This window comes from Mobula birostris, chromosome 23, assembly GCF_030028105.1.
Source record: "Mobula birostris isolate sMobBir1 chromosome 23, sMobBir1.hap1, whole genome shotgun sequence".
Taxonomy (NCBI): domain Eukaryota; kingdom Metazoa; phylum Chordata; class Chondrichthyes; order Myliobatiformes; family Myliobatidae; genus Mobula; species Mobula birostris.
This window is the reverse complement of record NC_092392.1, coordinates 59,107,879-59,129,152: the sequence shown is the minus strand read 5'-3', so window position 1 is coordinate 59,129,152 and position 21,274 is coordinate 59,107,879. Positions and strand designations below refer to the sequence as shown.

Genomic DNA, 21,274 nt, shown 5'->3' with positions numbered 1-21,274 from the left:
GTACAGGCCCTTTGGCCCAGAATATTGTGCCGACCCTTAAACCCTGCCTCCCATATAACCACCCACCTTAAATTCCTCCATATACCTGTCTAGTAGTCTCTTAAATTTCACTAGTGTATCTGCCTCCACCACTGACTCAGGCAGTGCATTCCACGCACCAACCACTCTCTGAGTAAAAAACCTTCCTCTAATATCCCCCTTGAACTTCCCACCCCTTATCTTAAAGCCATGTCCTCTTGTATTGAGCAGTGATGCCCTGGGGAAGAGGTGCTGGCTGTCCACTCTATCTATTCCTCTTATTATCTTGTATACCTCTATCATGTCTCCTCTCATCCTCCTTCTCTCCAAAGAGTAAAGCCCTAGCTCTCTTAATCTCTGATCATAATCCATACTCTCTAAACCAGGCAGCATCCTGGTAAATCTCCTCTGTACCCTTTCCAATGCTTCCACATCCTTCCTATAGTGAAGCGACCAGAACTGGACACAGTACTCCAAGTGTGGCCTAACCAGAGTTTTATAGAGCTGCATCATTACCTCACGACTCTATCCTTCGACTTATGAAAGCTAACACCCCATAAGCTTTCTTAACTACCCTATCTACCTGTGAGGCAACTTTCAGGGATCTGTGGATGTGTACCCCCAGATCCCTCTGCTCCTCCACACTACCAAGTATGCTGCCATTTACTTTGTACTCTGCCTTGGAGTTTGTCCTTCCAAAGTGTACCACCTCACACTTCTCCAGGTTGAACTCCATCTGCCACGTCTCAGCCCACTTCTGCATCCTATCAATGTCTCTCTGCAATCTTTGACAATCCTCTACACTATCCACAACACCACCAACCTTTGTTTCGTCTGCCAAGTTGCCAACCCACCCTTCTACCCCCACATCCAGGTCATTAATAAAAATGAAAAGTAGAGGTCCCAGAACAGACCCTTGTGGGACACCACTAGTCACAGCTCTCCAATCTGAATGTACTCCCTTCACCATGACCCTCTGCTTTCTGCAGGCAAGCCAATTCTGAAACCACCTGGCCAAACTTCCCTGGATCCCATGCCTTCTGACTTTTTGAATAAGCCTACCGTGTGGAACCTTGTCAAATGCCTTACTAAAATCCATATAGATCACATCCACTGCACTACCCTCATCTATATGCCTGATCACATCCTCAAAGAACTCTAGCAGGCTCGTTAGACACCATCTGCCCTTCACAGAGCCATGCTGACTGTCCCTGGTCAGACCATGATTCTCTAAATGCCCATAGATCATATCTTTAAGAATCTTTTCCAACAGCTTTCCCACCACAGGTCTATAATTACCCGGGCTAACCCTACTCTTTTTTGAACAAAGGGACAACATTTGCCTCCCTCCAATCCTCCGGTATCATTCCCGTGGACAACGAGGACATAAAGATCCTAGCTAGAGGCTCAGCAATCTCTTCCCTCGCTTCGTGGAGCAGCCTGGGGAATATTCCCTCAGGCCTTGGGGACTTATCCATCCTAATGTATTTTAAAAACTCCAACACCTCCTCTCCGTTAATATCAACGTGCTCCAGAACATCAACCTCACTCATATTGTCCTCACCATCATCAAGTTCCCTCTCATTGGTGAATACTGAAGAGAAGTATTCATTGAGGACCTCGCTCACTTCCACAGCCTCCGGGCACATCTTCCCATCTTTATCTCTAATCGGTCCTACCTTCACTCCTGTCATTCTTTTGTTCTTCACATAATTGAAGAATGCCTTGGGAATTTTCTATACCATTTTCCTATCATCCCCTCTTCCCTTCCCCATAGCCTCTTCTTCCCTATACTTCTTTTCCCTTTTCCTAACAGTCAGCATGGCTTTGTGAAGGACAGATCATGTCACAGTCAGCATGGCTTTGTGAAGGGCAGATCGTGTCATAGTCAGCATGGCTTTGTGAAGGGCAGATCGTGTCACAGTCAGCATGGCTTTGTGAAGGGCAGATCGTGTCATAGTCAGCATGGCTTTGTGAAGGGCAGATCGTGTCACAGTCAGCATGGCTTTGTGAAGGACAGATCATGTCACAGTCAGCATGGCTTTGTGAAGGGCAGGTCGTGTCACAGTCAGCATGGCTTTGTGAAGGGCAGATCGTGTCATAGTCAGCATGGCTTTGTGAAGGGCAGATCGTGTCATAGTCAGCATGGCTTTGTGAAGGGCAGATCGTGTCACAGTCAGCATGGCTTTGTGAAGGGCAGATCGTGTCATAGTCAGCATGGCTTTGTGAAGGACAGATCGTGTCATAGTCAGCATGGCTTTGTGAAGGGCAGATCGTGTCACAGTCAGCATGGCTTTGTGAAGGACAGATCGTGTCACAGTCAGCATGGCTTTGTGAAGGGCAGATCGTGTCACAGTCAGCATGGCTTTGTGAAGGACAGATCGTGTCATAGTCAGCATGGCTTTGTGAAGGGCAGATCGTGTCACAATCAGCATGGCTTTGTGAAGGGCAGATCGTGTCACAGTCAGCATGGCTTTGTGAAGGGCATATCGTGTCACAGTCAGCATGGCTTTGTGAAGGGCAGATCGTGTCATAGTCAGCATGGCTTTGTGAAGGACAGATTGTGTCATAGTCAGCATGGCTTTGTGAAGGGCAGATCGTGTCACAGTCAGCATGGCTTTGTGAAGGGCAGATCGTGTCACAGTCAGCATGGCTTTGTGAAGGGCAGATTGTGTCATAGTCAGCATGGCTTTGTGAAGGGCAGATCATGTCTAACAAGCCTGATAGAGTTCTTTGAGGAGGTGACCAGGCATATAGATGAGGGTAGTGCAGTGGATGTGATCTATATGGATTTTAGTAAGGCATTTGACAAGGTTCCACACAGTAGGCTTATTCAGAAAGTTAGAAGGCATGGGATCCAGGGAAGTTTGGCCAGGTGGATTCAGAATTGGCTTGCCTGCAGAAGGCAGAGGGTGGTGGTGGAGGGAGTACATTCAGATTGGAGGATTGTGACTAGTGGTGTCCCACAAGGATCTGTTCTGGGACCTCTACTTTTCGTGATTTTTATTAACTACCTGGATGTGGGGGTAGAAGGGTGGGCTGGCAAGTTTGCAGATGACACAAAGGTTAGTGGTGTTGTAGATAGTGTAGGGGATTGTCAAAGATTGCAGAGAGACATTAATAGGATGCAGAAGTGGGCTGAGAAGTGGCAGATGGAGTTCAACCTGGAGAAGTGTGAGGTGGTACACTTTGGAAGGACAAACTCCAAGGCAGAGTACAAAGTAAATGGCAGGATACTTGGTAGTGTGGAGGAGCAGAGGGATCTCGGGGTACATGTCCACAGATCCCTGAAAGTTACCTCACAGGTGGATAGGGTAGTTAAGAAAGCTTATGGGGTGTTAGCTTTCATAAGTCGAGGGATAGAGTTTAAGAGTCACGATGTAATGATGCAGCTCTATAAAACTCTGGTTAGGCCACACTTGGAGTACTGTCTCCAGTTCTGGTCACCTCACTATAGGAAGGATGTGGAAGCATTGGAAAGGGTACAGAGGAGATTTACCAGGATGCTGCCTGGTTTAGAAAGTATGCATTATGATCAGAGATTAAGGGAGCTAGGGGTTTACTCTTTGGAGAGAAGGAGGATGAGAGGAGACATGATAGAGGTGTACAAGATAATAAGAGGAATAGATAGAGTGGATAGCCAGCGCCTCTTCCCCAGGGCACCACTGCTCAATACAAGAGGACATGGCTTTAAGGTGAGGGGTGGGAAGTTCAAGGGGGATATTAGAGGAAGGTTTTTAACTCAGAGAGTGGTTGGTGCGTGGAATGCACTGCCTGAGTCAGTGGTGGAGGCAGATACACTAGTGAAATTTAAGAGACTACTAGACAGGTATATGGAGGAATTTAAGGTGGGGGCTTATATGGGAGGCAGGGTTTGAGGGTCGGCACAACATTGTGGGCCGAAGGGCCTGTACTGTGCTGTACTATTCTATGTTCTATGTTCTAAACCACTCCCTTCCCATCAATCCAGTCTCTCGCCTCTTCTCATAACCTCCTCTTTCCTTTCTCTGGTAACCTGCTCTCATTCCTCTGATCTCTTCTCCTTGAGTGCCATTCCTACATTTTTGCTCAAAACTTGTACTCATTATTCTTCCCCAAATCTCTACCACTTGTTCCCCTCCATAATCTGTTCTCCTCTCCCCATAACCTTTCAATCTCCTCCCTTCATCTCTTCACCCCTCCTACCTGTGCCCCCACATCAGATTCTACTTAGTTCCTTTGAAGATGTGCTGCAAATTAAAAGTGGCTGATGAATTATATAGACCTCCTAAGACCAGGAGCAGAATTAGCCCATTCAGCCAATTGGTTCTGCTGTGCAATTCCATCATGGTTGATTTATTATCCTTCTCAACTCCATTCTGCTGCCTTCTCCCTGTAACCTTTGACACCATTACTAATTAAGGAACTGTCGAACGCCACTTTTAATATACCCAATGACTTGGCCTACACTGCTGTCAGTGACAATTCCATAGATTCACCATCCTCTAGCTAAAGAAATTCCTCCTCTTCTCTGTTATAAAGGGACATTCTCCTATTCTGAGCTGTGCCCCCTAGTTTTAGACTCTACCACTGTAGGAAACTTCTCCATATCCACTCTATCCACGCCTTTCAATATTCGATAGGTTTCAATGAGATCCACTCTTGTTCTTCTAAACTCCAGTGAGTACAGGCCAAGAGCCATCAAATGCTCTTCATATGTTAACCCTTTCATTCCCAGGGTCATTCTCGTAAAGAAGCTCATAATAGTCCAAGTGCAGTCTGACCAATGCCTTATAAAGCCTCAGCATTACATCTTCAACATACGCAATAATGACTCAAAGTGTTTATCTTCTTCACATCAGCTTCAAGGATTTGTGTTGTCTGATCAATATCTTGTAGTAGTCTTCGGTGTGTTCCATTCATAACATGCTCTGGAGCAAACACAGAATTGGTAAAGTGATCACTAACTGGTCATATTCAGATCAAAATCTATTTTAAGAGTAACGTGTGTGTTATAAATAAGCAGCAACATAAACATTGTTTGAAATTATTGTTATTCATTCTCAAAAGCAAAACAATTCACATTTCAGGATAAATGAGATAAAGTGTGTTATAGTTGTTTTAAGGTAGTATTGAAATAAAATAATTTCTTTGAAATGAATTTTATTATCAAAAAGGCTCAGCAGAGGATGTACTTTGTGAGGCAGTGGTAAAACCCCATCTTCGCCAGAACATACTGGTACAATTCTACACTGCCATCAGAGAGCATGCTCACATCAGCCATTACTGTCTGGTCTGGTGCAGCATCCACCACAATATACAAAAACTACCGTGAACTCTCAGGTCGGCAGAACAGGTCACTGGCTGCAGTCTACCATCACTGCAGGACCTGTGTGTGTCCAGGACAAAAATGGACAGGGAGAATCATTGCAGACACGGCCCACCCAGCAAACTGTCCTTTCCAAAAAGATGGTGTGAAGTTGTTTTAATAGCCCTAGGGTGCTTTAAAAATGACAGATTGTGTTATATCACAGAACTTAACCAAGAACTTGGCTTTACAATTTTTTTTAAGACAGGAGGAGTGCAAGCCATATTTGTCCTCAGTTTTAGGCCCAGGCTATTCCTGTCTAAGCACAGTAACTCCATTTTCAGCAAGAACAGGCATCATGAAGAAGGGGAAATGGTCAGCAAGAAAGAATCTGGGTATGTGGTGGGACTCTCCTGAATGGGAGGAGTTGTGGGTGGGGATAGGATTACCTGGGTCATGAGTTTCTGAGGCTGGTGATAAGTGGTGTGCGCTAGGTCCTTTGTAAATTGTTATCTATAGTACTGTGCACAAGTCTTAGGCACATATATATATAACTAGGGTTCACAGTACTGTAGTAATTTAACGTATTGCACTGTACTGCTGCTGCGAGTAAACCCACAAATTTCATGTCATATGTGACTGATGATAAACCTGATCCTGATATGGGTCTCTATCGTAGACTGACTGGGAAGGGAGAGGAGAGGGAGTGAGAAGTATCAGAAAGACATTCCATAATGATCAATAACAAATTGTTTGGAATCAAACGATCTTGCCTGCTGGCTCAGGACTGGGTGTGCCTGTATCCACGCCACCCCCCAGCCCAGACACTCTTCCACTACCTGCCCTACACTCTTCTGCGGTACTCCACCATCGCCATTCTCAACATCCTTCGCTCCCGGCAGATTTACAAACTTGCTTTCTGCTCCATGTTGACAGACAGAGTACTGTGCAAACGTCATAGGCACTCTAGCTATATAAAACTTTTGCATTGTATTGTATTTCAACGATCTGGATGATAATGTGGTAAACTGGATCAGCAAATATGTGGATGACTTCAAGATGAGGAGCTTAGTAGACAACAAGGCTATCTATCAAAGCTTACAAAATAATTTGGACCAGCTGGGAAAATAGGCTGAAAAATGGCAGAAGGGATTTAGTGTCAGGTTTTGCATCTTGGTAGGACAAACTAGAGTAGGACTCACACAGTGAATTTTAGGGCACAGAGGAATGTGGTGGAACAGAGGGATCTGGGAATACAGATCCCTGATTCCTTGGAAGTGGTGTCACAGGTAGATAGGGTCATAAAGAGGGTTTTTGGCACATTGGCCTTCATAAATCAAAGCATTGCGTACCGGAGTTGGGATGTTATGTTGAAGATCTATAAGACAATGAAGAAGCCTAATTAAAGTATTGTGTGCAGTTCTGGTCACCTACCTACAGGAAAGACTCAATAAGATTGAAAGTGTACAGAGAACACTTACAAGGACTTTGCTGGGACCTGAGTTATCTGAGGCCCCGTCAGAGTTAACCATGGATATTGTGTCGTAGCTGTCTAGATACACAAGCCTGGGCAGTACGATATGGAGAGCAAGCTGTTGCCCATGTAGCAAGCTCTCCCTCTCCAGGCATCTGATGAACCCGTAGGAACAGCAGAGACCGATACAGTTTGGTACCAGCAGTGTCGCAGGAGTTGCCAGTCAGCATTGAACTCAACGTAGGGCTACCCTAAGGTCTCCGGCTCCGGACTTTTCGCTTGGGTTTACTCCCAAAGCCTTCCCAATGAGTGGGTGGAGCCACAAGGCAGCGGAGATTTGAGATCAGAGTTTTCCTTCTCCTAGATGAGCTGCCAACCATGGCTGACGAGCCCCAGCTGCCTGAAGCGACTGGTTTTAAGGCACCAGTAACCCACCTTTGCCCCTTCTCCTGTCAGTAGAAACGGTTCCATTGGGTTTAGTAGCTAAGCCACACCTGAAGGCCAGGAGTAGGACTTGGTTGTCAGAGGCTATTTGAGGTGCACGCAACTGGGAGCATTCAATAGGTAGTGGGAGCTTGTCCCCATTACCACCCCCAGCTATAACAACCTTAAGGAGTTATAGGAATGGAGGAATTTAAAGTGGGGGGTTACATGGGAGGCAGGGTTTAAGGGTCGGCACAACATTGTGGGCCAAAGGGCCTGTACTGTGTTGTACTATTCTATGTTCTATGTTCTATAGGAAAAAGTTAACTACGTTAGGAATTTTTTGTGGGCCGAAGAGCCTGTACTGTGCTGTACTATTCTATGTTCTATAGGGAAAGGTTAACTAGGTTAGGACTTTATTCCCTGAATGGTGAGTATAAAGGGAGATTCTGAGGTGGAATGAGACTAGAACTAGAGCTATATGTTAAGGGTAACAGGCAAAATATTTAAAGGGAGCTTCTTCACTCAGTGGGAGGTGAGAGTGTGAAACGAGCTTCCAGCGTTAGTAATGGATGCAGGTTTGATTTCAGCATTTAAAAGAAGTTTAGGTAAGCACATGGATGGGAGGGATATGGAGGACTATGGTCCTGGTGCAGGTTGATGGGACTAGGCAGAATAATAATTTGGCATGGACTAGATGAGCCAAAGGGTCTGATTCTGTGCTGTAGTGCTCTATGTATTCATGATTCAAAGTCTCTTAACTTCTCCACACAACCTCTTCGATAATATCTCATAATTTCCTGCTACATGGCTCAGTTGTAATATTTTTGTCACATAGTTTTCCCAGAATAAAAGTAAGCAACTCTGAAAGCTGTTACAGAAATAGTAAAGGTAAATATGGAAGGATACCATGGACATAGAAAGGATTGAAGAGGGACTGTCTTTAGATAGTTTTGCTAAGTTAAAGGTATGATTGGAATGTAAATTATTGTTTTAACTTCTATATATTTAGTAATAAAGGCCTTTATAATACCAGTCAAAAAGAAATATGCTGTAATCTAGACTCTACAACCAATCGGGCTTCACAGTGGGTAGTTGAAATAGCTAGACATCATTGGCACCTGCCTACTCACCATCAAGAACACAGATACAGAAAGGTGTCGGAAAAAGGCCAGCAATATCATGAATGCTCCCATCCATCATACTCGTGGTCTGTTTGTCCCACTCCCAGGCTTCACAGCATTCATGCAAAAACAGTTACTTCCAGTCGTCAGGCCGATCAGCACCTCCACACGTTAACCCACCCCGGCAGACTCGCCGTCACCACTGCTTTATCATTTCCTGTCAGAGTCAACGTACGTACAGATACTCCTGTACCTAACATAAGGTCAGCCAACGTATAGAAGCTAATCTTGTGTATATACGGCCACACTCAACAGTTACTTATACATTGGGCTTTATACGATGTTTCATATTTATATTAATTGCGTTTTTATGCTTATTGTGTTTTTTGATGCTGCATTGGATCTGGAGTAACAATCATTTTGCTCTCCTCTATACTTGTGTACTGAAGAATGACAATAAATGACTGGAACAGCCACCATCATTGCTGGCAAAAGGACATTCCAGGTTGAGACTCTGCATCAGGGCGGAGAGGGAACAGAAAAGATAGTTGGTACAGTACGTAGCACCTTGGGCATGGTAGCAGTGGGACCGAGGCTGGCAAGTGATGGGTGCAACAAGACTGGGAGGGAATGATGGAGTCACTTGAGGGAAGGGGAGAAGGAGAGGAGAGATAAAATGATATGCAACTGGAAGCTTGAATGGGCCATTGTGGACAGTGTCCAGATGCTCCACAAAATGGTCACCTAATCTACGCAAAGAATATCATGGACGAAACGAATATCTAACGAGGATGTCATGAACAGAGCAAACACAAAAAGAGAAATAATGTATGAGATCATGAAAAGACAATGTAACTTCATTGGACATGTGATTAGAAAAGAGGAGTCAAAATGCACGGTAATTATGGGAAAGATTGAAGGGAAGAAAGCAAGAGGAAGACAAAGACAAATAAGGATGGAGACAGCAGCCAGAGAACTGGAAATGAATACCAATGAATTGATCCACTTGACCTGAAACAGGAGTGTGTGGGCCATGGCAGTCAAAGCTCAAACTGATGATGGTGAATCTACACGTGGTTTTACCAATATAGAGGTGGCCACAGCATGAACACTGAATGCAATAGGCCAGGTTAGAAAAGTGCAGGTGAATCTTTGTTTCTTCTTAGGAGAGGCAGGGAGCTGTTTAGGTCTCTGGATGGAGGTGAGAAAACAGGGTAGGGGGGGAAATTGGAGGGGGTGGATGAGCAGGAAAGGAATCCAAAAGGGAACAGTCTCCCTGGTAAACAATGGGTAGTGAGCAGGAATGGAAGTTGGGGAGAAGGAAAGATATGACCAATTATGGGATCACATTGGAGTTGGTGGTAACGATGGAGGATGATGTATTGGATGTGGTGAAAAATGAGGACCAGGAGAACTCCATTGCTGTTCTGCCTGTGATAGGGTTGGGGGAGGGGGTAAGGGTGGTCAGAGCAGACGTGTGGGAAATGTGGCAAGTACATGGCATTAATGATCAAAGATGAGCTTTATTTGTCATGTGTACTTTGAAACACAGTGAAATGTGCCATTGGTGTCAAATCAAATCAGCGAAGGTTGTGCTGGGCAGCTTGCAAGTGCTACTCTGCTTCTGCCCACAACTCACTCTGACTGTAGATCTTTGGAAAGTGGGAGGACACCAGAGCACTTGGAGAAAACCCACACGATCACAGGGAGAACACAGAAACTCCCTACAGACTGTGGCGGTTATCCAACTATGATCTTAATACTGGTGCTGTAAGGCACTGCACTACTGCCGCACCACTGTGCCATCCCATGTGGGGCTTCACCAACTATAGCAGAGGGAAAACTCTACGCTAGAAGAAGAAGGACATTTCAGAAGCTTTAGAGTAGAAGGCCTCACCTTCAGAACATATAAGGAGGAGGTGGAGAAACTGGGAAAATTTATGGCATCTTTACAAGTAGGTGTGACATGAGAGTTGGTAGTTTCTTGAGGATAACAATAACCAGACTGTCTCATAAGATGGAGACAGAAAGATCCTGAAAAAGAAGTGTCAGAGATGTCCAGGTGAACTTGAGGATAGTAGGAGGTATTACTTGTCTCTTCATCTCCTTTCTCACCATCAGCCAAGGTCCTAAATAGGCAGTCCAGAAGTGACAAAGATTCACCTCCAGCTCTTTTAACCAGACCCAAGCTGTAGTGAAAAAATTGTAGACGAGGCAACTGTTTAGTGGAGCGCAAGTGCTCTGTCTGCAGTGATCAACTCCAGCTTCCAGTTGCTTGTTATTTTAACTCTCCTTCCACCCCACTCATTCAACTGATTCCATCGACCCATCACCCCTCCTCATCTGGTTCCACCTATCACCTACCAACTACCAGAAACTATCCCACCCACCCCTGCTCCCAACATACCGCTACGCATCAGCAACTTTCCTGTTTCCTCTCAGTTCTGATGTTGGGGGTTGCAACATCAACTTACACCTTTGCCTCCACAGACACTGCTTGACCCAATGTGCTCTTTCAGCACCATTTTTGTTTTAGCCTTTGTAACACTCCGAGGTGTGATTAACTTGTTCAGTGGGAATAATTCATAACTCCACTCCTAATCAATCAGGTCATCTAACCGGATATAAAACTAGTGATCAGAGGCTAGAGATTGCTCAAGTAACCAATGTAGGTCAGTGCGTCAGTGTTCACTTCTGATTTTGTGCTGGAGTTAGAACATAGAGCATAGATCACTGTATGGACCCTTCAGTTCATAATGTTGTGCCAACCTTTTAACCTGCTCTAAAATCAATCTAACCCTTCCCTCCTACATAGCCCACCATTTTTCTATCATTCATGTGCCTCTCTAAGAGTTTCCTAAATGTCCCCAATATATCTTCCTTTACCGCCACCTCTGACATCCTCCATTCAATCTTTCCTGCAATTACCTTAAGTTATTATTATTATTGAGGTACAGGTCAGAATAGGCTCTTCTGGCCCTTCGATTTGCGCTGCCTAGCAATCCTCGATTTAACTGTAGCCTAATGATGGGACAATTTACAGTGACCTATTAACCTATCAAGTGGCATGTCTTTGGACTGAAAGGAAACCGGAGCACCCAGAGGAAACCCATGGGGAGAACGTACCAACTCATGACAGGCAGCGGCAGGAACTGAACCCAGGTTGCCTGGATTGTAAGGTGTTGTGCTAACCACTATGCCCCTTCTACTAGTTATTTCCACCTTGGGAAAAAAGTCTCTGTTTACTTTTTTTTTTGTTTTTTTACTTTTTTTTTCATACCTTGCTTATGCTAGGAGAAAACTGTGCAATAAGAATTCATAACTGTGTTGAAGAACACTGTTTACGTAGAATTGCCTTGGTTCAAACTATGGTTAGCTGAGACATATGGACAAATAAAAAAACAAGAAAAATTTTGGGTCAAGTAAAGAGAAAAAAGAAAAAAAATCCTCTCAATTTATGCCTCCTATCATCTTGTACATCTCTATCAATTTGCCTCTCATACTCCTTTATTTCCAAAGAGAAAAGCCCTAGCTCACTCAACCCTTCCTCATAAGCATGCTCTCCAATCGTGGTAAATCCCCCTTTGTTTCCTCTTTGAAGCTTCTACATCCTTCCTATAAGGAGTTGACCAGAACTGAACACGATATTCCAAGTGTGGTGTAACCAGGGTTTTATAGAGCTGCAACATTACTTCATAGATCACAAACTCCATTCCCGTGACTAATGATGGCCAATACACCACATGCCTTCTTAACAACACTATAAGCTTGTGCAGCAGTTGTTCTAATAAAAATGGAAGAATGGCGAGAAATCTTACCCAGGTCAATATCTTCCTTTTGGAACCTTTGGGAGTAACCATATTTATTGAAGAAGGTCTCAAAAATCTTCTCCTTTACTTGTCCTATAGTGTCGCAGTTCAAAACATCCAATTCAAAACCGGAATCATTATCCTGATCATTTTCAATGTCAGCTTCAGTGTTCAATTGAAATGAAACATCTAATTTCTGCAAGAGAAAGATTATACCAGGGTGAGATCCACATTACTCAATTCATCAGAGAGCAACAATACAACTATGAATGAAGCACTCCTCGCTTATGCTATGAGAAAACTGCAATAAGAATTCATAAATGTGTTGAAGAACACTGTTTATGTAGAATTGCCTTGGTTCAAACTATGGTTAGCTGAGACATATGGACAAATAAAAAAACAAGAAAAGTTTTGGGTCAAGTACACAGATCAATCTGTAACCAACACATTATCCTCCGCAACCTGCCATCTCCAGAGATCCTACCACTAAACATATCTTTACCTCCCCTCCTCCACTTTCCACAAGGATCTCTCCTTCCATGACTCCTATGTCCATTCATCCCTCCTCTTTGTTCTCCCTCCAGGCACTTATCTCTGCAAGTGGTCAAAGTGCTACACCAGCCCATACACCTCTTCTCTCATCTCCACTCAGGGCCGCAAACAGTCCTTGCAGGTGAGGCAACACTTGACCTGAATTAGAAAGGCTGGCTCTGTTATAGGAGTCAAACTGGACACATTGGAGGCTGTGGTAGAATAAAGGACCCTACAGAAAACTCTGGCAATCCTGGACAATGTTTCTCACCCTCTGCATGCCACTTTGGCTGAACAGAGGAACACATTTCATAGTAGACTAAGACAATTATCCTGCTCCAAAAAGTGCTATAAATTGCACATTTAGATGGAGACTTAACGTAAAGATTTTTACTCCTCATGTATGGGAAGGATGCAAAAAATAAAGTCAATTCAATTCAGAAGAATGAGGGGTGACCTCATCAAAACCTGTCAAATGTGAATAGGGTGAATGTGGAGAGGATGTTTCTTTTGGTAGGGGAATCTAAGACCAAAGGACAGAGCTTTAGAATAGAGGGGCATCCTTTTAGAATGGAGATGAGGAGAAATTTCTTTAGCCAGAGTGGTGAATCACTGCAATTTGCCTATCACCACAATAGGTCTACGGCGGATGCGATCTCATGGCTCTTCACGCAGCCTTGGATCACCTGGACAAAACAAATACCTATGTCAGGATGCTGTTTATTGGCTACTTCTCAGCATTTAACACAATCATTCCTACATTTCTGATGAAAAAGCTCCAGAACCTGGGCCACTGTACCTCGCCCTGCAACTGGATCTTCACTTCCTAACTGGAAGACCACAATCTATGCAGATTGGAAATAAGTTATCAGGAAAGTGGATGAAGGCAAGGCAGAGGATGCCGTCTACATGGACTTTAGCCAGGCATTTGACAATGTCTCGAATGGGAGGTTGACCAAGAAGATTCAGTCACACGGCATTCAAGACGAGGTAGTAAATTGGATTAGACATTGGCTTTGTGGGGGAAGCCAGGGAGTGGTTGTAGAGGGTTGTCTCTCTGACTGGAGGCCTGTGACTATTGGAGTGCTTCAGGGTTCAGTGCTAGGCCCATTGTTATTTGTCATGTATATCAATGATCTGGATGATAATGTGATTAACTGGATCTGCAAATTTGCGGATGACACCAAGATTAAGGGTGTGGTCAACAACAAGGAAGGCTATCATGGATTGCATTAGGATCTGGGTCAGCTACAAAAATGGCAGGAAGAATTTAATGCAGACAAGTGCAAAGTTTTGCACTTCAGTAGGACCAACCAAGATAGGTCTTACACAGTGAATGGTAGGACACTGAGGAGCGCTGGGGAACAAAGGGATCTAGAATTACAGGTCCATAATTAATTGAAAGTGGCATCACAGGTAGATAGTGTCATAAAGAAAGCTTTTGGCACATTGGCCTTCATAAATCAATGTATTGAGTGCAGGTGATAGGATGTTATGTTGAAGTGGTATAAGATGTTGGTGAGACCTAATTCGGAGTATTGTGTGCAGTTTTGGTAATCTACCCACAGGAAAGATGTAAATAAGGTTGAAGGAGTGCAGAGAAAATTTACAAGGATGTTGTTGGTTCTGGAGGACCTGAGTTATAAGGAAAGATTGAATAGGTTACGCCTTTATTTCTTAGAGTGTAGAAGATTAAGAGGAGATTTAATAGATATACAAAATCATGACGGGTATAGATAGGATAAATGCAAGCAGGCTTTTTCTGCTGAGGTTGGGTGGGACTATAACCAGAGGTCATAGGTTAAGGATAAAAGATGAAAAGTTTAAGGACAGCATGAGGGGAAACTTCTTCACTCAGAAGGTCATGAGAGTGGAGACCAAGCTGTCAGCACAAGTGATGCATGTCAGCTCAATTTCAACGTTTAAGAGAAGTTTGGATAGGTACTTGGATGGTAGGGATATGGAGGGCTATAGTCCAGGAGCAGGTCGATGGGAGTAGGCACTGGAAATGGTTTTGGAATGGACTAGATGAATGGAAGGACTTGTTTTGGTGCTATACTTTTCTATGACTCTATAACATCTCCATCTCTTTGACAATCAACACTGGTGCACCTCAGGGATGTCTGCTTAGCTTACTGTTCCACTCTCTCAACACCCATGACTATATGGCTAGGCACAGCTCAAGTGCCATCCATAAATTTTCTGATGATGCAACTAGTGTTTGCAGAATTTCAGATGATGATGATGAGAGAGCGTAGAGGAGTGAGATATATCAATCAGTGGTGTCACAGCAACAACCTTACACTCAATATCAGTGAGATCAAAGAACTGGTTGTGGACTTCAGAAAGGATAAGACAAGTGAACACACAGTAGTCCTCATAGAGGGATCAGAAGTGGAAAGAGTGAGCAATTTCGAGTTCCTGGGTGTCAATATCTCTGAAAATTTATCCTAGGCCCAACATATTGATGCAGCTTCAAAAAAGGCACGACAGTAGCTAGATTTCATTAGGACTTTGAGAAGATTTTTAACATGTCACCAAAGATACTTGCAACTTTTTACACATGTACTGTGGAAAGCATTCTAATTGGCTACGTCACTCTCTGGTATGGGGGGAGGTGGGGCGCTACTGCACAGGATCAAAATAAGTTGCAGAGAGTTGTAAACTTAGTCAGCTGCATCATGGGCACTAGTCTCTGTAGCATCCAGGACTTCTTCAAAAAGTGATGCCTCAAAAAGGCATCATCCATTATTAAGGGCTCCTCATCACCCAGGTCATGCCTTGTTCTCATTGCTACCATCAGGAAGGAGGTAGGGAAGAAAACTGAACGCACACACTCAGCAATTTAGGAACGGCTTCTTCCCTCTGCTACCTGGTTTCTGAATGGACATTGAACCCATGAACACTACCTCACTCCTTTAATTTTATTTTTGCATGACTTATTTAACTATTTAATTTTTTTTCTATTATTACCTATTGCATTGTACTGCTGCTGCAAAGACAACAAATTTCATAACATGTGCCTGTGATATTAAACCTGATTCTGATGTATTTAAGTCAGAGGTTGATAGATTGTTGATTGGTCAGGCCATGATGAAATGGTGGAGCAAACTCAATGGACCAAATGGCTTCATTCTGCTTCTATATCTAATGGCCTTATGGGCAAACTTCAACTCATTCAGAACGCAAGTTAACCAAAACCAGAATGAGGGAACATGTCACTCCCATCTTAGCTACTCTACACTGGCTTCCTGTATCCTTTAGAATTGATTTCAAAGTTTTCTTACCGCATGAATAAGTATTGCATGTTGACACTGAAAGGAAAGCTTGGGTGGGGTGGTGGAATTGCTAGTTTTCTTGAGTATTTAATAGAGACCGCATTTGCTCAAACGTGTTGGTAAGCTCTACAAAAACAAGCTGTACTGGTGTTTCTTTCCACCCCACTCCCACTTTTCTATATGAACTAAGGTAGTTGATCTTCCTACAGCTGAGTTATTGTGGGAAACATCTGTCTCAAATATCGAAATCCTTCATGGAAATTTTTGTGCCTGGTGATAGCAGATTCTATCCTTGCAGTCTTGAACCCAGTAATTTGGCTTTTGCTTTGACAAACCCAAGTCTCTGACCAGGTCACTTAACTCAGATTGAGTTATCAGATGAGGCTCACTCGACATAAAGGGTTCAAAATCTGTATCAGTGTCAGTGTTGTTTTCCATTCCTGGCTGGTGCATCACAGCATCTTCGTATGCTACCTCTAGACTCCAGGTCTCTGGTGGCTTTGGTACTGGAAGACTATTGTCACATGGCACAGGTCTCATGGTGAAGGGAGACTGGGGTATTCAATGGATTTCTTGTTTTTAGCAGAGAAACCAGACACACTGGTCAGACAGAAGGAGCAGTCTGTCACATGATCCTTCTGCTCTCCCCATATCATTGGGACAGCGAACGGCATTGACTTCTGTGTACCTCTCAGCCAAGCTCTAAGATCAACAGCACAACAAATATGAGGAGCCTTGGCTTTGTCTTGGTCACCAATTTTACACCCAAAGTAGAGCTCATAGACTTTCTCAATGAGGAGTCGTGCTTCATCTTTGAGATTTAAGTGTACACTTGTTACAAACATAACAGAAAGTATTGTGGCTGCAGCAACACTGGCGAGACATTTTGCTATCATAAATACTCCTGAAAATACAAGTACTTTATTATGATAAGTACACACATTGTACTCTGTATGTAGAAAATGTGATTGCAAACCAATATACATGTACTGTAAATGTAATGTATAGAACGATGTGTGTGTGATACACTTATTGTCTTTCTAAAACCTGTTCTGCTATGTAGCATCCGCCCTGTCTAACTATACCAGGTATGCCTGCACAAAATAGAAAACTTTTCAGCTTACGTTTTGGGTAACAATTTAAGTGACTGGAATTATGAATTAAAATAACAAATATAGACCATTTTTAAAAAAATAGTGTGTGACAGGGAGATTTCATCTGATTTTCATGTTCGGCAGCCCAAAATCCATAAGATACACCCGAAAGCATTCAGGAGGCAAAATCTTTATTGTCCAGTGGACAGAACAACAACTTCAGAGACTCACTGAGTGATCTTCTCATGCCTTCCCTCACAAATAGTGTTAATAGAAATCTAGTTATGTAACAATGCATTATGGCTAATCAGACTTAACAACATTTCACTGAAATCAGTAACCAATTCAACTATTTTGGCCCATTGTAACAGATAGCATTAGTCTCAGTGAAGAGTTCAACATACACACTGGAAAGACAGTCACCAACTTCAGTGAATTCTTAAACCAGGGATGGAACAATAACAATTCACTGTCAGTACAAATGCTGAAATGAAAGGTCTGCTTTTTTAGCAGTTTCCTGTACAGCAAGAAAAGATGGGCTGCATACAGCTGACAAGAAAGGAATCGCAGCTTTCATTGACAGCTAACAAAAAGAGAGGCAGAAGTGATCCACCATCCCAGCGATCTTAACGAAGGAAGTTTAAAGTTCAAAGTAAATCTATTATCAAAATACGCATATGTCACCATATGCTACTCTGTGATTCATTTTCTTGCAGTCATTCAAATTTGAACAAAGTACAACAGAATCAATTACACAAAGACTGACTGATAAACAACCTTTGTACAAAGGACAAACCAAGCAAATACAAAAATTATCAATAATAATAATAAATAAGTAAATCAATAATACTGAGAACATGTACTGTAGAGTCCTTGAAAGTGTGTCTATAGGTTGTGTTCAGTGATCAGTTCAGTGAAGTTATTCACACTGGTTCAGAAGCCTGATGGTTGAAGGGTAATTGTTCCTGAATGTGGTGGTGTGGGTCCTAAGGCTCCTGTAACTCCTTCCCAAATGGCAGCAGCAAGAACAGAGCATGACCTGGATGATCAGGGTCCTTGATGATGGAAGCTGCTTTCTTGTGACAGCACTCCTTGTAGATTTGCTCAATGGTGGGAAGGGGTTTTCCTGGGACGAACATTGAAGAACATCACCTTTTGTCGGGTTTTCTGTTCTTGGGCACTGGTGTTTCTATAGCAAGCTGTGATTCAACCAATCACCATGCATCTAAAGGTTTGTCAAAGTTTTAGATGACATGTCAAATCTGCACAAACCTCTAAGAAAGCAAAGGCAGTGCTATACTTTCTTTGTAATGAGGTCGCCATTGCCAACAGACCACAGGAAATTCAAGGCAGCATTTGACCAACAAACTCAAGTGAACCTGAAGCCAAATGACATCATCAGATGTTGGAATCATTCCTTACACAGAGACAATAATTGTGGTGTTGTAAGTCAATCACCCCTGCTCCAGGACATCACTGTCCCTATTCATCAGGACAGTGTCCTGACCTAGCCATCCTTAGTTGCCTCACCAATGGCCTTCCTTCCAACAAAGGCCTTTTTTCAACAGCTTTACCATTAAAGGACATCCATCATCTGGTGGTCACTGCAACCAGAAATTGTTCTGGATCAACCACATAAAGAGTGTGGCTACAGGAAGGGTCTGGATGCTGAGCACCTTTCTAATAGAGACAGTGAACATAACATCATAAGACATAGGAGCAGAATTAGCACATCAGACCTCTCGAGTCTGCTCCACAATTTCATCGTATCTGGTTTATTATCCCTCTCAAATCCTTTGATGTCCCCACTAATCAAAGACCTATCAATCTCCATTTTAAATATACCCAATGATTTGGCCTCCACTGCCTTATGTGACACTAAGTTCCATAGATTCACCATTGTTGGGCTAAAGTATGACAAGGTCGGGGTCTGCACTCTGGGCCAACAGGATGGTCAGCATGCAGGCTGGGTGTATGACCTGAGCTGAGGTCTGCACTCTAGGCCAACAGGATGGTCAGTGTGCAGACTGGGTGTATGACCAGAGCTGGGGTCTGCACTCTGGGCCCATGGTGGTCAGAGTGCAGGCTGGGTGTATGACCCAGGCTGGGGTCTGCACTCTGGGCCAACAGGGTGGTCAGCGTGCAGGCTGGGTGTATGACCCGGGCTGGGGTCTGCACTCTGGGCTAACGTGGCTTGCCAATTCCAGGCTGGGTACATGACCAGAGCTGGGTCTGCACTGTGAGAGGACTGGAAACTTTGAATTCTTTGGTGTTAGCATTTCAGGGGATCTGTCCTGGGTCCAGCAAGCAAGTGCCATTACAAAGAAGGTATATCAGTGCCTTTACTTTATTAGAAGTTTGCATAAATTTGGCATGTCATCTAAAACATTGACAAACTTATATATACTGTATGTGTGGTGGAGAGTATGTTGACTGGTTGCATCACAGCTTGATATGGAAACACCAATGCCCTTCAACGAAAAGCTTGTAAAAAGTAGGGGATACAGTTCAGTGCCTTCACAGGTAAAACCCTCCCCACCAGTCAGCACATCTACATGGAGCAGCTCTGTTGAGGAAAGCAGCATCCATCATCAGAGACGCCCACCACCCAGGTCATGGACCCAGAAGGGTTAACATCAGAGACGCCCACCACCCAGGTCATGGACCCAGAAGGGTTAACATCAGAGACCTCCAACCCATCCAGGTCATGGACCCAGAAGGGTTAACATCAGAGACCCCCACCCCATCCAGGTCATGGACCCAGAAGGGTTAACATCAGAGACCCCCACCCCATCCAGGTCATGGACCCAGAAGGGTTAACATCAGAGACCCCCACCCCATCCAGGTCATGGACCCAGAAGGGTTAACATCGCTCAACTTTACTCACCCCATCACCAGCGCTGTACCCACACCTTATAGACTCACTTTCAAAGACTCTTCATCTTATGTTTGTTTTCTTGTATTTATTTTTGTAGAGATATAGTGTGGAATAGGCCCTTCTGGCCCTTCAAGTTGTACTATCCAGCGACCCCCGACTGAAAACTAGCCTAATCATGCGACAATTTATATAGCCAAATTAACCTACTAAGCGATACCTTTTTGGACTGTGGAGGACCTAGGGAAAACCTACACATTACACGGGGAGGACATACAGACTTCTTACAAGTGACCATCGGAATTGGACTGCAAGCTCTGAAGCCCCGAGCTGTAATAGCATCGTGCTCACTGTTACGCCGTCATGGTGCACAGTTACTGTGAATGCCTGTAAGAAAATGAATCTCAAGGTTGTATATGGTTACATATTTGTACTTTGATAATAAATCTACTTTGAACTTTGAAATAAAATTGAATACTGGGTGGACTCAATTAAAAATGTAAAATCTTAGACCTACAAAATGTGCCGGCCAAATTTTAAATTATATCTCCTCCACTCTATTTATCTGAGTGTCAGAAATGAGGATATGGCAGGATTTGGGGTAGCTGGGTCAGTCAGTCCAGTAGATTAATTCTTAAAAAAATCAGTACAAAGGGGAACTCGCTTTAAAGGAAGCATGACATATTTCTAAGTCAGGATGGTGTATGACTGGAAATGAATTTTGATGCTACCAGACCTGCTGAGTTCCTCCAGCATCTTTATGTGCTGCTCCAGATTTCGAGCATCAGAAGCGTCATAGATCATAGAACACAGAACACTACGCACAGCACAAAGGCCTTTTGGCTCACCATGTTGTGCCGACCTTTTAACCTAGTCTAAAATCAGTGTAATCCTTCCCTCCTACATAGCCCTCCATTTTTTATCATCATGTGCCTATCTAAGATTTTGTTAAATGATCCTAATGTATCTTCCTCTACCACCACCCCTGGAAGCATGTTCCATGCAGTCACCACTCTGTATAAAAAAACTTACCTCTGACATCCCCCTATACTTTCCACAAATCACCTTAAAATTATGCACCATCCTATTAGCCCTTTCCACCTGGGACAAAGTCTCTGACTCTCTTCTCTCTCATATCCTGTGGTCTATCTTCCTCTTCCCAATCTACTTAACTATGCATCAAGGAATTTTTGATCCTCTTTTTCAGTTGTTATCCTCACTTCCCATACTCCTTAGCTTATTTTCCTGTACATCTTCTGTGCTATACACTGTCAACCTTTGCTGTTGGTCACCATAACTTTTTGAAATAATTTCCTGTATTTGAAATACTTTAGACTTTTTGGGAGAACTGATACCTTGAT

At 43.5% G+C, this 21,274-nt stretch overlaps 1 protein-coding gene across 1 annotated transcript in view; it reads right to left on the bottom strand.

The window, feature by feature from the left end:
• The window catches only part of plxnc1 (plexin C1), a 343,692-nt gene that overhangs the window by 16,800 nt on the left and 305,618 nt on the right, over positions 1-21,274 (bottom strand). Inside the window, exons 25-26 of the mRNA XM_072241163.1 lie at positions 12,145-12,331; positions 4,822-4,928 (exon numbers count right to left, since the gene is read on the bottom strand). Coding sequence (XP_072097264.1) covers positions 4,822-4,928; positions 12,145-12,331 — 294 coding nt within the window. The remainder of the gene's footprint in view (positions 1-4,821; positions 4,929-12,144; positions 12,332-21,274) is intronic.